Source organism: Falco peregrinus, chromosome 11 (genome assembly GCF_023634155.1).
Source record: "Falco peregrinus isolate bFalPer1 chromosome 11, bFalPer1.pri, whole genome shotgun sequence".
NCBI classification, from domain to species: domain Eukaryota; kingdom Metazoa; phylum Chordata; class Aves; order Falconiformes; family Falconidae; genus Falco; species Falco peregrinus.
This window is the reverse complement of record NC_073731.1, coordinates 23,732,601-23,747,000: the sequence shown is the minus strand read 5'-3', so window position 1 is coordinate 23,747,000 and position 14,400 is coordinate 23,732,601. Positions and strand designations below refer to the sequence as shown.

Sequence of the window (14,400 nt, the reverse complement as noted above, 5' to 3'; positions counted from 1 at the left end):
CAAAAAAAGTAGTTTCTTGTGTTCAGGTGGAACTTCATGCATTTCAGTTTGTGCTCATTGACTCTTGCCCTATCACTGGGCTCTACTAAGAAGAGTTTGGCTGCTTCTTCTTTGTTCCCTCTCATCAGGTATTTATCCACATTGATAGATCACCCTGAGCCTTCTCTTTTCTGAGCTGATCAGTCCCAGCTCTCAGTCTCTCCTCATAAGAGACATGCTTTGGTCCCTTTACCATCTTAGTGGCCCTTCTGTATCATCCACAAACCTGCGGAGGGCGTGCACTTCCCCCATCGTCAAGGTCATTAATGATGATTGAACAGTATTGGCCCCACAATCAACCCCTGGGGTACACAGCTGTCTTGCCTCTAACCAGACTGGATTTTGTGGCACTAATCACAGTGCTCTGACACGTCTCTTGTCAAGCACATATGAGAAAAATATTTTATAATTCAGATCGCTCTCATTGTAGAATTCAGGAGCCTGACCAGCCTTTAACTTTTACTAGCTCCCAATTACGGGCAGTGAAGAACACTTGTGCAACCTGTAAATAATACTTCAATATAATATTCTGCAAAAGAATTCACAGACATTTGCTATTCCTCTTACAGATGTCTCTTCCAGTTTTGTATGGCTTTTTGCAATTCATCCTGCCTGTGTCACTGCAGCTGCAGTCGTGGCTGCACATACGATAACGAGGAAATTGTCAACGGCTTCCCCTCTGAATGCTCACAGTCACCATTCCCTCCTTCCCTCGACACATATTTATAATTACTTTTCACCTTTTAGTCTTTTTATTGTCAGCAGATGAATATCTCAGGAAAAGTTAATTTAATGATTTAATACGGTTAATCAAAGTGGCTGGGCTGCACCTCTGCTCTGAAAGCACGCTGGCTCGGGAGCCCCTCAGAAGAGGCGCCGGGGCTTCCTGCCAGGGATGGAGGGGCCGGGGGAACGCATGGCCGGGCGGGCAGGTGCCCGTGCTCAGGGAAATGCTGCCGGCTGGGGGGTGCTCCCTCCCAGGGAGAGCCCTGCCGGGCCCCAGCAGGCACTGCCAAAGCAGCCTGTGGCTCTACCACCAGCCTCTGCACGCTGACAGCCACCTCCAGCTGGTGGGGAGCAGTCCCGGGCCCAGGCCCCACCGTGCAAGGCCAGGGGGCAGCAGGGGCCGGCTGCTCCCCTCAGGCCAGGAGCCAAGGATGGCCATGTCACAAGGTGAGCCCAACATGAGAGCTTGCTGCCTGGGGTGGCTCTTGGGAAACGTTTTGTTCTGAGGGGTCCTCTGATCTACATGGAGCCTCTAAGCAATTTGCCACAACCAGGTAGTTTGCCACGCAAAACTAGTAACTTGGGTGTTACTTTCATGCACTTGAAATTACTTGAAAGCTCTTGGTGCAAATATTTTACACTTGGATTGCAAACCAACTAATGTAAATATCTGCGGGGCCAGAGCACTAGGAGATCCCAGATCCCTACTACAAGTTGAGACAAATTTCTAATGTCCTAAAACTTTTAATGTAGGTACAAAGAGTCACAACATACCAACCAGGTTTGATATGCTTAGCTTACATTTACTAACAACTAAAATCTGACAGAGGTTTAAAGTAATAAAAGCTGAAACTTTGTATTGAAAATATGGTTTTCAAGAGCTGCTTTGTCAGGTGTTTGAACTACACTTAAATGCAAGAATGGTTGTTGTTTTCAGGTAAACTATTTCTCTTTATCCTAATTTTGTAGAAGTAACCTTTGCTCAGAAGCAGAGATGGGTGACGGAAAACACCTAAATGTTTCCCATAGCTGGAAGAACGATGGTATTTCCTTCACCGTGCCATGCCACAGGGTGTGAGATGTGGGAAGCTGTATGCATCCTTCCCCCACAAAGGAGTATCGTGTACTGAGCCCCATGTAACTATTAGGGCTGCCATGCTCGTTGTTGGCCTGTTTTGTCCCTGTGGGTGTCTTAAGGGTATATGGTCTCTCTTTGACCCATATGCACATCTCTCTTAGTGGGGGGAGCTGAAGGGAGCGCACCAGAAGCTGCACCTCAGCCCCTGCTTGCATCTCTGACTGTGGCCACTAATGCAGCGTAGGGTAGCCAATAGATCTGTCTATGCACATTACGTTTCTCTGAGCTGTCAAGTGGTGCTTGAGCCTCCTAATGACTCTAAATCAGTGGCAGAATGCAGGTTCGTACCTCCTTTCATTTAGCTGGTTTAGCAGACCAGCAGCCTATTTTTCAATATATGCATTATAAAACATAAATGATATTAAAATTCTGAAATATTAAGGTTCTAACTTGATTGAGTTTAGACCTAAATTAATATTGTTTACAGTCCAATGCTGTTGTATAAATTTATTCATATGAAATGTAAATTGTCTGATTAAATAAACCTGAACATTTTATCAAAATTACATCAACTGTTAGCTACATACAAATACTTTATTAATAAAAAGAAATCAACTTCTTAATGTTTGTGAGGACAGAAGGGATTATTAACATGGTTTTTTTATAGACATACTAAAAAATTTGCAAAAAAGTTGTCATTCTCTTTCTGCAAACTTTTAGAATTTAATATTTTAAATTAAAAATCCAAATTTTAAACCAAAACCCTGCAGAAAATGAATAATGACAAAGTTTTGTGGAAGAATCAAAAGTAACATAGTGGTAGATATTACAGAACCTATACTCTCTGTGGTTAATTAACTCTTGGTGCAAAATTGGACTGTTGGGCTAATGTTTTCCACAAATTGAATCAGCTAGAGAGTTGCCCTGTGTTATGGGGAATGTAACAGGCTTCCTCGAACCACTGCAGCCTGAATTGCATCTTCAGGATCAGTGGAGTTTATGTATGGTTTGTTATGAAATTTTTCTGTTGCGGGAAAAAAAAAGGTCTTCTAAGCCACTGAAATTCTGTAGCTAAAATAAATCTTTTTTTGTTCTTATAAGCCAAAGAGTTGGAACAGGTGCCCCGTTGTTCAATAATTCTTCAGAATTTCACGACTCGTGCTATACTTATGGTAGTATGGTAGAAGATGCTTTAAGAATGCAGATGTGTGCAACAGATTGATGTGCGCAAGCTTTCAGTCCAGAAATGCGTATTTAGAAGATACATGTACTTAAACAGTTTTGCTACAATCTGTCATAAACACAAAGTCAGCTGAGGACTTCCTTTTCTGGTCAGTGGACTGTGAGTAAGTGTACTGTGGCAATGATGCATCTCGACACACAAGTGACTTTGTTAGACAGATGCTGTAAGACCTCAGGCATTCAAATTGGCTAAATAGTCTTTAGGTTTGGGGAGGGGAGATTTGGTATTTTATATTTTTTTTAAGAGCTTAAACAAGTTTTGAGGTAAATCTGTAAGGTCAAGTGTTCTTTCAATTGGAATATGTGTATTTCAAAATAGGTCCTTTTGAAGTAGAGTGTTAGGGAGCAAACAATGAAAAAATCTGGCAAGGAAAAGTCCCTTTGGCAAAAAATACACTCAGCTTGTGAAACAAATGGAATTTGTGTGCGTAAGCTCTGTGATTGACTTTGGGTACCTTAATATTCAGTAGCAGAGCTGAGATTTTAGGCTGCGTATGAAAGTAGTGCCTGGTTATGATTAAAATTAGTAAATAATACCTGAAAAAAAAATTTATTGAACTAGCCTTGCAAAATTGTCATTTTCCGCTGTCTTAGTTGAGTGCATTTTTTTGTGGAAGTGAGGAAAGAACTCTAGTATTTGTGTTACATCTGTAAGATTAAGTAGCTTTTCTGTGTGGGTGAGTGGGATTAGTTTTGTTTTTATGGGCAGGCTCCTTCAACAAATGTATTTTAAAAACTTCAACTCAATTTATATTTGTTTAACCAATTAATTATGCAGAGTAAAAGCTTATAAGTTACCATAAGCAAGTGTGTCTCTTCACCTCTGAAGACTTGGTGGTGTTTTGAAGCTTCTTTCTGAAAAAAACAGGATGGTAGATTGAAATAGTGAAGCAGCTGCTTTCATAAAAGTCTTTTTACTGGAGGAGGAAATTGCTAAAATACTATAATTGCCTTTGAATCTATTTTTCAGTGTTTGTGAACATAATATTAGCCTTCATACCTTAGTGGTAAAACCATTTTTTTCCTTGATGAGAAGTACTACTTTTCCACTCAAAATCTGCCAGAATATTGCGGAATCTGGCTGAGCTACCTAAATATATGAGAACTCCCTTTTAGATGCACTGAACAAAAGAAATGTCTGTTTTATGGAGAATTGAAAGGAAGAAGCTGGATATTTTATCTTATATACTGTATGCGTTAGAATGATGAATGGAGTGGATATAAAGATGCAACTAACTGACTAGTCCTCGCATCCATTTTACCATAAATTCATTGTTGACCCTTTACTACTGTCCATGTCAATGTTTTTATCTCTTATCTGCAAGAATGAACATAGCGTTTTCTCTGTCACAACTCTAAACCTCAACTTTAAATATTGCAAATAATTAAAGATCATTTAAATAAAAGTATAGAAAATTAAATACTAGTTTTGCATATAAAGTGGGCTTAATGTTCTAGGTGTGATTCCAGATCACTCTTTTAGACTGTTAACTTTACATTCATATTTAACAAATGACATTATTCAGTTTCATGGGGTCACTGTGTCAAAATGTCTGTGTTAGAACTTTAATTTATTTCCAAAGGTTCTTTGAGTGGGCAGATAGGAGTGGTGTGTTAGAATGATTTACCGTCACAGATTCCCCATGTGGATTTTAAGGCTTGGAACGTAGTCTATGATGTAAATTTTAAGTCTAGATGGATTCAGCTGCTCTGTAGTGGCAGGCTGAATGAATGGGACTCATATCCCAAATGTGGGAGGCTGACCCTCTTTTTCAATATTGATGATGCCTCTAATTCTATCTCCTGGTCAAAGTGACAATTTATCTACCTCTCTGCTGTTAACATTAATAGAATATATGCAAGTACGGTTGTGGCCAAATTTTGCTTTGTTAGCATCCCATCTTGGAAAGCCTGATGGACTTTTATCAGATCAGCAATTATTGGGTATAAACAAGAGATGCCTGTCTAAGTGTGTGACAGTTGAGGAGTTAGGGAAAGTTTTTTTAAAGCTGCCAACCAACTCCATTGGATCGTAGGCTATTTTTAATTGCAAAATGTATTTTGCTGTGCTATAAATTAATTCACGTGTATCAGTGATGATCTTTGCTATGGGACTGCTGACTTTGTACTCTGAGATAGTCAAGCACTGAGTGTAAATTTCACTGGCTGACTAAAAGTGCAGAGGAAATGAGTGGGTAATGAGAGCAGAGCAGCCAGTTCTTTAATTGAATTAAAAGCCGGGTGACACCAATGCAGACACCTGTCCAATTACAGACAGGCCAAGGTGTTTACCATTGCTGTACAAGCGATTTGAAGATGACAGAAATCTTTCCGCCCACAGATTAACATAATGAAGGAGAACAGATTACAGTGGATGCTGGCCAAACAGATAGGTTGGCAGCTGAGAAAAAAGTAGTTTGCTGAAGTATGTAAATAAAATCTGTGCACTTTCTATTGCCTACCTGTGAAGCACATCTGTTTCTTTGTTGAAAGAAAATAGTGCAAGAGTACATGTGAAGGAAAAACATTAATTAGGAAATGAACAAATTATTTTTTAAGTAGCTGCCTTTCCTGAATAATTTTTTTCAGCATAAGCCTTCTGTTGCAAAAGGGTTTATTTGTTTGGGTTTTTGGTTTTGTTTTTCTTCCAAATTCTCACTGCCCTTCACAAACCTATCTATGTACACTCTGTTGCACTGCAGGTGCTTTATATAAAACCTTCTTACTTTGTCAGAAGTAAACCAAACAGCCCAATCCAAACCTTCCGCAGCTATGGGCATCTTTCTGGATATGTGCTACTGTAGCTCTCAGTGCCTGAAGCCATTGATGACCCCACAGAATGTCTTCCATCAAGAAATGCAAGGAGCATTAATTCACTGCTTCATAAGAGAAGAATGCTGCAAGTGCTAAACGTACAAATAAAACTAAATTGCTTCCTAAAGCACAGCAGAGTGAATAGAGATGGCATATACACTATACTGTGCTCCTCTTGACCGACAACTTGCAAATGTCAGAGTCAGAGGATTTGGTTTCTGCATCTGTTTATTTGCTGAGGGTAAATCCAAAAGTAACTTTTATATTTTCCTGTGTTTAACCCACTAAGTTCTGGAAATAAGTACTTTGTATTGTTTCATGCAAAAAAGATGTTTTTTTGACTGATGAAATTTCTGTACTGAAGAAGTTACTGTAGATTGTAATAATCCTGCTTTACAGGGATAGGAAAATCACTATTTCCTATTTTCTGCTTTTTGAATGCTCTTAAAAATATTTGCCTTCCATTACAGGAAGATTACAGGCACATTTCCCTGAGGTGTGGCTGACACAAGATTCTTTTTCTTTCCTGTCTCATTTACGTTAGATAGTAAGATACCAGTACAGCTTTCCACTGTTAATTGGGGATCTGTAAAATGAAAACATAAAAAAATCAGTGAATTCTATCAACTGGTTTTAGTTTAACACTACTCTGAAGTAAATGTGATTACTTCTGAATATTTCTTTGTGTGTATGAATAGAACAGGGCCTCACAGAATTCAAGTTGAAACATCATTGCAATGCCAACCTTTGAAGTTTTTGGATTAATTACAAGAAAAAAAACACAAGTATTACTAATTCAGTGAAAGCTAATCTCATATTTTCCATGTGAACATACCTATTAGTAAACACAATATAAACTTTCACAGACTTTGATCACCCACTTAGAAAATAATATATTTATGCTGTAACTGTTACCTTTCAGCATTAACTTCTCCAGGCCATTTTTGTGAATATAAAGGGCCTATGTGGGGAAAAAAGGCATTTTTTTAATGAAACCCAAGTTATGTTGCATTCTATGTGGTAACTCAATGAAGAGTAATAAAGATTAATTTCTTCTATCTGTTTGTGTACATGTAATTCTGAGGCAGTTTTCAGTCTTGTACTATGGGATATTTGCACAAGAATTACATTTCTGAGTTTCTGTTGGTTTTGAAGCTGCTTTGCAAAATCCCAGTCTCAGACAGTTCCGAAATAACATAGTTTGCTGTATTTTTTTTTAATGAAACACCCCATTAATTTTACTAAAAGCTGTGAGAGTTGAGGTGAGAACATGGTTTGAAATAAAACTTGACATGAATTGGCCTTCTTTTAAATACTGCTGCATTTTCATTCCGTATTACTTTATTGTCAGACCTACTTTGAAATGGGCACTGCTGATGTTTCTGAAAATGACTGTAAACCACATTTTTTTCCATGTAGTCCTTCTGTATATTGCAGTTCAAAATATTTGTAACTTCCTGAAGTGGTAAGCAGTGTTTTTTTTTTGCATTTGCTATAAGGAGCTGATCGATATGTGGGAATCTAGCAAGTTTCCTTTGCTAACATAAGCAAGACCTGAAAAAGCATAAGATTACAAATCTCTTTCTCTTGTAAACCCTTGGGTACTGCGTCACCTGAATTATGTTACTGTAGTAGTATAGCAAATACGTGGTCTATATGCTACTACTGAAGTAATGGAACACAAGTGGGATGTTTCATACAAAAAAGATTTCAGGTTTTGGATGAGTAGGAACAACATTGGAGAGGAAGCATTAAAAAATTTTTGTTCTGCGAGACAGTGAAAATTCCTTGAAAAAAAGAATAACTGAAAAAACTTTGTGGGGCAGGGATTAAGAAAAAACCTCCTTTATTATCATTATTAAATTAAAATATACACCTCATGATGACTTTTACAGATAGTACTTCAAGACTAACTAAAGAAACTTAGCTGCAGCATTAGTATTAAGGATGGAATAAAATACCATTTAATCTTGATTTATTTTGCAAAATTTAAGTCATGGCATAAGAGGTATTAAACTGTAAAACAATTTTTCTTTTCCACCTGTAACAGTGGAAGCCTGTTACAGAAAACCTTAATTTTTTACTTCTGCGTGTGTATGTATGTAATCAGTCTGTACGCTGTACATGCACAACACCTTGCTTTCTTCTGTTGCAGGCATATTGACAGGCTTGCGTCCCTTCACAAACTATGCTGTAACCCTAACTGCTTGCACTTTGGCTGGCTGTACTGAAAGCTTGCATGCATTGAACATCTCCACTCCACAAGAAGGTAAAGTAATTTCAAAGGTCTTGACTTCCACATTTCAGTCATGAATAATAAAACAGGAGAAGAGCTAAATGCTGCAAAGCCATTTGCTGGAAAACCCCAACCTAATTTGATGACAAAGTGCATTGCCAGACCATAATTGCTCCATTTTTTGGGGGGGTGCGAAAATGAATCAAACTCCATACCCTTTAATGACATGCATCTTTAATAGCTGTAATGCAGATTAATGGGCTTTTTAATTGCTGTTACATTGTTCATGCAAGAGCCTTGTCATTAATATGAAGCATCTGAAAGATTAATGAAAGCTTCCTCATTTTACTATGGCTCAGAAGTAAATCCAGAGACAGTCTGACTAAAAAGAATTGATTGTATGGCACAGTATGAAATTGAGAATCAAACGGTTGATTTCCATGGTTTCTTTTAACTGCTAAACACAGCAATAGGCAACAATTATTTCAGTGTGATGAAACCTCCAAATGCCAATTCAGTTATTTATTAATCACAGTTTCCTCTTTTTTCTTAACACTTTCACATGTTGTGCTCCAACTTAAAGGTTCTGAGTCCAAATTCATGTTTTCTATGCTTACATTAAGAACTAGAGCAGGAAGAAAGAGAAAATATCTTACAGTTCTGACTTTAGAGACTAGGTTGATAAGTAATATACATCAATTACTGGAGCAAATGCTCCCCAAAAATACCTGTGACACATCTAACTTCATTCTCAATTAAGCATAAAGTCCACTTCTCCTGCTTCTATCATCCACCAAACATATTAATTCAGTTAAAATCATCAGTTGCTCCAAATTTACGCCAGTAAAATAAGATTTGACATGTATTTATAGGACAGTAGTTAATCTTCTATGATGTAGTTTTCAAAATTCCCTCCCTCCCACAGTTCTTTGTTTTATCTTCTCATGTAAACTAGGTAGTAATACAGTACCAATAAAACAAATAAAATTTTAGCATGAAGTTATGTGAATTACAGCCATAACAATTAAAAGAATGCTGGAGTGTTGAACTGCTGCCAAAGCAGGTAGTCATGCAAGGCGTTGTCCTGATGAGGACAGTCCTGAAGATTGCAGTGTAACATTGCTAGAACAGTGTTTTGGTGTGGATACGTTAGCAACTGTCAGCCGCACTAATCAAATCAAAATCAAAGTATCGGATCTTTGGAAGTTCTAAATAAGCTGAGTTTGTCTGGTGGCATTATCTGTGAAAGGATGTAGCCTCTGACAGCCAAATAGTTAATGGAACTGTGATGTAAACATGAATTAGACTATTGTGTATTTCTTGTGTGATATAGTAACTAAAAATTAAATTATTTGTGTCTTATTGTTTCAGCTTAGTGAGTAAAGGAGGAATTCTTATGTGTGTTTGGGAAAAACATCCACTGTTTTCAGATGTGCTGCCATATTGAGAAGGTTTAGGCAAGAATAGATTCCACCGCCCGAGATCAAATAAAGCCTTGGGGAACATGTGTTTTATCCCTCAAAAGAATTGAACAAAAAATCAACGTGTGGAGTTTCTATTTTTGGACACTCTTGTTGCATGCTCTTAGTAACAATAAATTGGCGATACAAAAGACAAACACCATATCACACCCTCCAGCTATCCCTTTTTCCCTATTGAAACATTCATTACTTTATATTGTTTTCACATTGCCAGCCACTGCTAGTTATTGTTTTAAATTGCTAACACAGAGCTTGTAAATTACAAGATATTCCTCCCAGACCAAGGTGTGAGTTCCGCTCCCCTTGCGATATTCAGTGGAATTGCTTGTGCTTTTAGTATATAACTCATTGGAACAGCGAGAGAACTTGGCTTCTAAATTATTATCTGTTGCCAACTTCCAGTATATTATATACATAAAATCTATGCTAAACAAACATTTCTAAGTGTATTGAATTACAAAAAGTCTGAAACAAGGGATAGTGTGTAAGAACACATCATCTGCATTTGTGATTAGAAAGAATGATCACTTTGTAGTTAGGGATGAAAAGCATGAAGGAAGAGAACAAATACTATTTGTATTAAAAAAAGGACTGTATTAAAATCATGTACCTCTCTCCTCATTCAGTGTTATCAAGCTGGAAAGATAAAGTTATATGAGTATAATTATTCTCCTAAAAAGCCAAGAGTTTATCCTTGTCTTTCATAGAAGTTTCCGTTTGGCTAGGAAACCTCACATGTAATAGGAGAGTTCTCAGTATGTTGGTATTTTGCAAGCATAAAATATCTTCTGAAACTTCAGCTTTACCAAAAATCATTTTGGTAGAAGCTGCTCACTGAAATTATTTATTATTTGTGGAAATATAATATAATTTAATGTTATACATCTTTTTTCACCAGCCCCTGAAGATGTGCAATTGCCCACTGCAATATCCTTTCCCACGTTCCTGCTGATAAGTTGGAGTCCACCAAAAATACCAAATGGTATTATTACACAATATACTTTGTATATGAACAGAGTACCGATTTACTTTGGAAATGGAACTAAATACATTGTAAAAGGTGAGTTCTCTGTTAGGTAGCATAACAGATGGGTGTATCGTAGCTGCTATGAATAATTATATGACTGATGCCTTCTTATTTCAGAGGAAAAGAAAAATAATTTTAAAATGGGCTGTATGCTTTAAACCCTGATAGATACTGTTTTTAAAGGATCCTTCACAGAACTGTCTGTTGGGACAATCAGAAATTAATGTCACCGTGGTATAGCTAAATCTTGGGCTGTGTTGTCCTCTTTCACAGGACCTGTGGCTTTTGAAAAGTTTTATAACTTTTTGATCTTGTACCATCTAGCTCTTAAAACAAGTAAACTGTAAACTGTTTAAGACAAGCTATTACGTACAGGTTTGGCAGTTTTTCCTACTGTCTTCCTGAAATATTCTTAATTATAGAGGCGCTGTGGTGCTTTCCTAAATAGCCCATTTTAATTTGTTAAAGCATAAACTAATGATCTGTTTTCTCCTGATAAGTTATGCAATGTGTCAACAATCAAGTTATGTCAATACTCTTAAACTATTACATGGAAGCTAAATGTTATTTAATAGTACAGTGAAGCATGGTAATCTGACTTCCTATGTTAACGTAATTGTTGTAGTTTAACGAAGTATCCAAGTTATTTGTTCAGACATTATTCAAAGAACAACAAAAAATCCACCCCAAAATGTTGAGCTAGAAGTATCATAGCACAGCATAAGCACTATTCTGGAGTCATCAGAATTTGTATATGGTAGTAAGTACAAGTAAAGATAAGGCATTTTATACTGGACAACTTGGGGAAAAAGTGTACCAAGACCTTACTTTTTTTCAATGTAAGGCCTTAAAATTCAAAGCCATTTCTGTATCTTGAGTTAGTATAAAACATATTTAAAAATTCATGTAGTTCAAATTTCTTTGCCTTGCACAGGCCATAAGCTACTGGTGTGGTGGGTCAGTTTTGACACTGAAAAATGAATCCAGTTAGAGAACCTCCTGAAGGCTGTTGATGATCGCTATAATAAATAGTGCACACTTTAAGTCAAACTTTTTCATTCTGTATTCAAAGGTAATGGATTTTTCGTAACCATAGTAACCTTAGTGTATTTCTGGATAAATACATGAGGTATATACATTCTGGTTTTATTTTTGAATATAAACTACCACATTATGTATTACTAATAATATGAAAAATAGGATATAGGTTAGCATAATGACAGCTCAAACTAGTGTGCATTTTTCTTCTGCAAAAAAATAAATATTTATCAAAAGTATAGGTTCAATTAATTTCTCCCCCATCCCCCTATTTTTCTGGTATTCTTGTAGTGCCATTTATCTTTTTTGCAAGATCTCCATTAATCTCTTATTGCCATACCATAACACTATTCTTAAGAATTTTGAAGTGCAAAAATCATCACTGAAAGCTCATCACAGGTAGTTTTACCAATGTGTTCATCTGCAACCTGGTTATGAATTGACAAGCAATGTAAAACATTTGAGGAAATGTTCGGCATAATATATTTTGTTTGGTTGATTTTAGATTCTTGTCTGATTGTGTTCTGACTCGTAGCCAAAATGAATGCTTATTGATAGAAATTGTGGTCAAGTAACTTTTGTAATTGTTCTTTGAAAATATAGAAAAAGATAAACTAAAAGGTCAGGAATTGATTTGTCGTGTTCTATCTCTAAATCGTGAACGGTATATCATAATACATTCAGCTAAACCAGTCTAAGGAAAAGTCACCTGGTTTATAAGCTCCCTAGAGGAGCTCTTGTTGCTTTTATTTAGAAATTATTTATTTATAGTTTTCCTGGAAATTGTTATATTTTCGGTCCTATTGAGCATTTTGTAACTTTGATTTCAATTTTTAGGCAGACATCAGAACAGGGAAGGCTAGTGAATCAGATTGTGTTGCCCTACGTAGTACAGCACAAGAGCTGCTCTTGCCTGCCATTCTGAACATGGCGTGAAGATCAGTTTGTTTACTTTGGATCCATTTTACTTAGCTGCCAGTTTCTCACTGTGCCTTAGGGGGAAGAGGCCATGTGAGCCAGCAGGCTGGGATTTGGGTCACTAGGAATCCCAGTTATTCTGTATAAGGTTTATTCAAGAACTGGCTCAGATCTGCATATATCTTTAATTTGATCTGGTTTGGCTTCCTTCAGAGCTCAAGATTTTCTTCATTGCAAGCTAGAGGTAAGAAAAGGTATAAAATAATCCCAGGTCCACCCCACCCCCACCAAGGGTTGTGGTTTTACAGTGAAAGGTTGCAGCTTTTGACTTTCTAGTGTTATATAGGTGTCTCTCCTATCTTTTTGGTGTTTCCCATACCGTTATCCTATTCCTTTCAGCGTTTATGTTAGTGATGTTGGTGACCTATTGCCTCAACATAATATGCTATTATTGACCCTAAACAAAGAGACAAAGTTCATTGTCTCTAACATCTTTCCCATTTATTCACTAAAATTATTTTCCTAATTTAGTAACTATACGACTGAGTTCCTACCTGACCAGTAGTCTGTACCAGAAAGTCATAGATTCTCTGTGGTTTTTGAAGTGCTGTATCTAATGAAATAGCTTTTAAAAAAGATCTTTCTGTTTAGGGAAGGCATCAGTTCTGTCTAAAAGTTAGCACTTCACTGACTTTCACTTCAGACCATGGAAAATGGAATCAGTTTAGGCCTATACTAATTAATCCATAACTTGGAGGGATATGTTTTCTCAACACCATAATTGCAAATATATTGTTAACTTAGTTTCTGATCTTGACAGTTGTTGAGGGCTTGAAATACTCATTGATTTTTCATGGAAATTCAAGTGTTTGTTTCCTCTAGGGGTTGAGCTGTAATTAAAAAGGATACCCTTTAAAAGCACATATGGCAAATGTACACTTTACCATGCTGAAAAGGGGGACCCATTAGGCATCCATCATCCATTAGCGCCTTTAAATATTTTCCCCATATTGACAAATTCGGTTTCTGTGTTGTTAGTAATAAAGCAATGCAATGAAGCCAGTCCCTGTATCACAACACCTTTGTTAACTGTCTGTCTGATTTTTCTGCTTGCCACCTTTATGCATTTGCCTTGTGTGTACTACTACTTCATGCAATCTGGGTGCTATTTCACATCCTGAATTCCAGTGGAAGCCCAAGGTCTCCAGTGGTTAGGGACAGGCCAAGAGGAAATATTCAGTCCAGGGTCCCAGGTGGAATTTAGGCTGTGTGTATCCATGCCCCTGTATTCATGCTTTTAGTTCCTCTACATGAGAGTGCAGAAGCTTCTGTAACCAAGACCAACTGCTGCAGCTCAGGAAAACAATTGCAATAGGGTTCTGCTGTCCTAATCTTCATACCTTACTGTTCTGTAGAGATGACTAGCAGCTGTGAAACATGAAGAAGCTTGTACACTTATCTTCAAAATGTTTAACATATACGTGCTGCTCTTACAAAGGCTTTTGATTTTAGGAAAATCTGAGTTGACTTTTCCTGTGGAGAAGAAAATATGCTTCTTGCCCATTCAAACACTCACAGGCAAAATTGAAGCTGCTACTTTGAAACATGGAGATTTCTTAATGTAATTATTTTTCTGTATTTTTAAATTCAGGCAAATTCATTCTTGTCTTCTCTTTTGTTAAATTAATCTCAAAAATTTTCCACCTGCCTTAGATGGAGAAAACAAGGTGGATTTTATACTGAAAAGTATTAGACTGCAGTGGCCTGAGCTGGTGGTGCCAATACCACCAGCAGAAAGGTG

General features: G+C 37.1%; 1 protein-coding gene across 1 annotated transcript in view; it reads left to right on the top strand.

The window, feature by feature from the left end:
- Window positions 1-14,400, top strand: part of USH2A (usherin) — a 390,454-nt gene that overhangs the window by 165,045 nt on the left and 211,009 nt on the right. Inside the window, 2 exon segments of the mRNA XM_027788579.2 lie at window positions 8,055-8,168; window positions 10,515-10,676. Coding sequence (XP_027644380.2) covers window positions 8,055-8,168; window positions 10,515-10,676 — 276 coding nt within the window.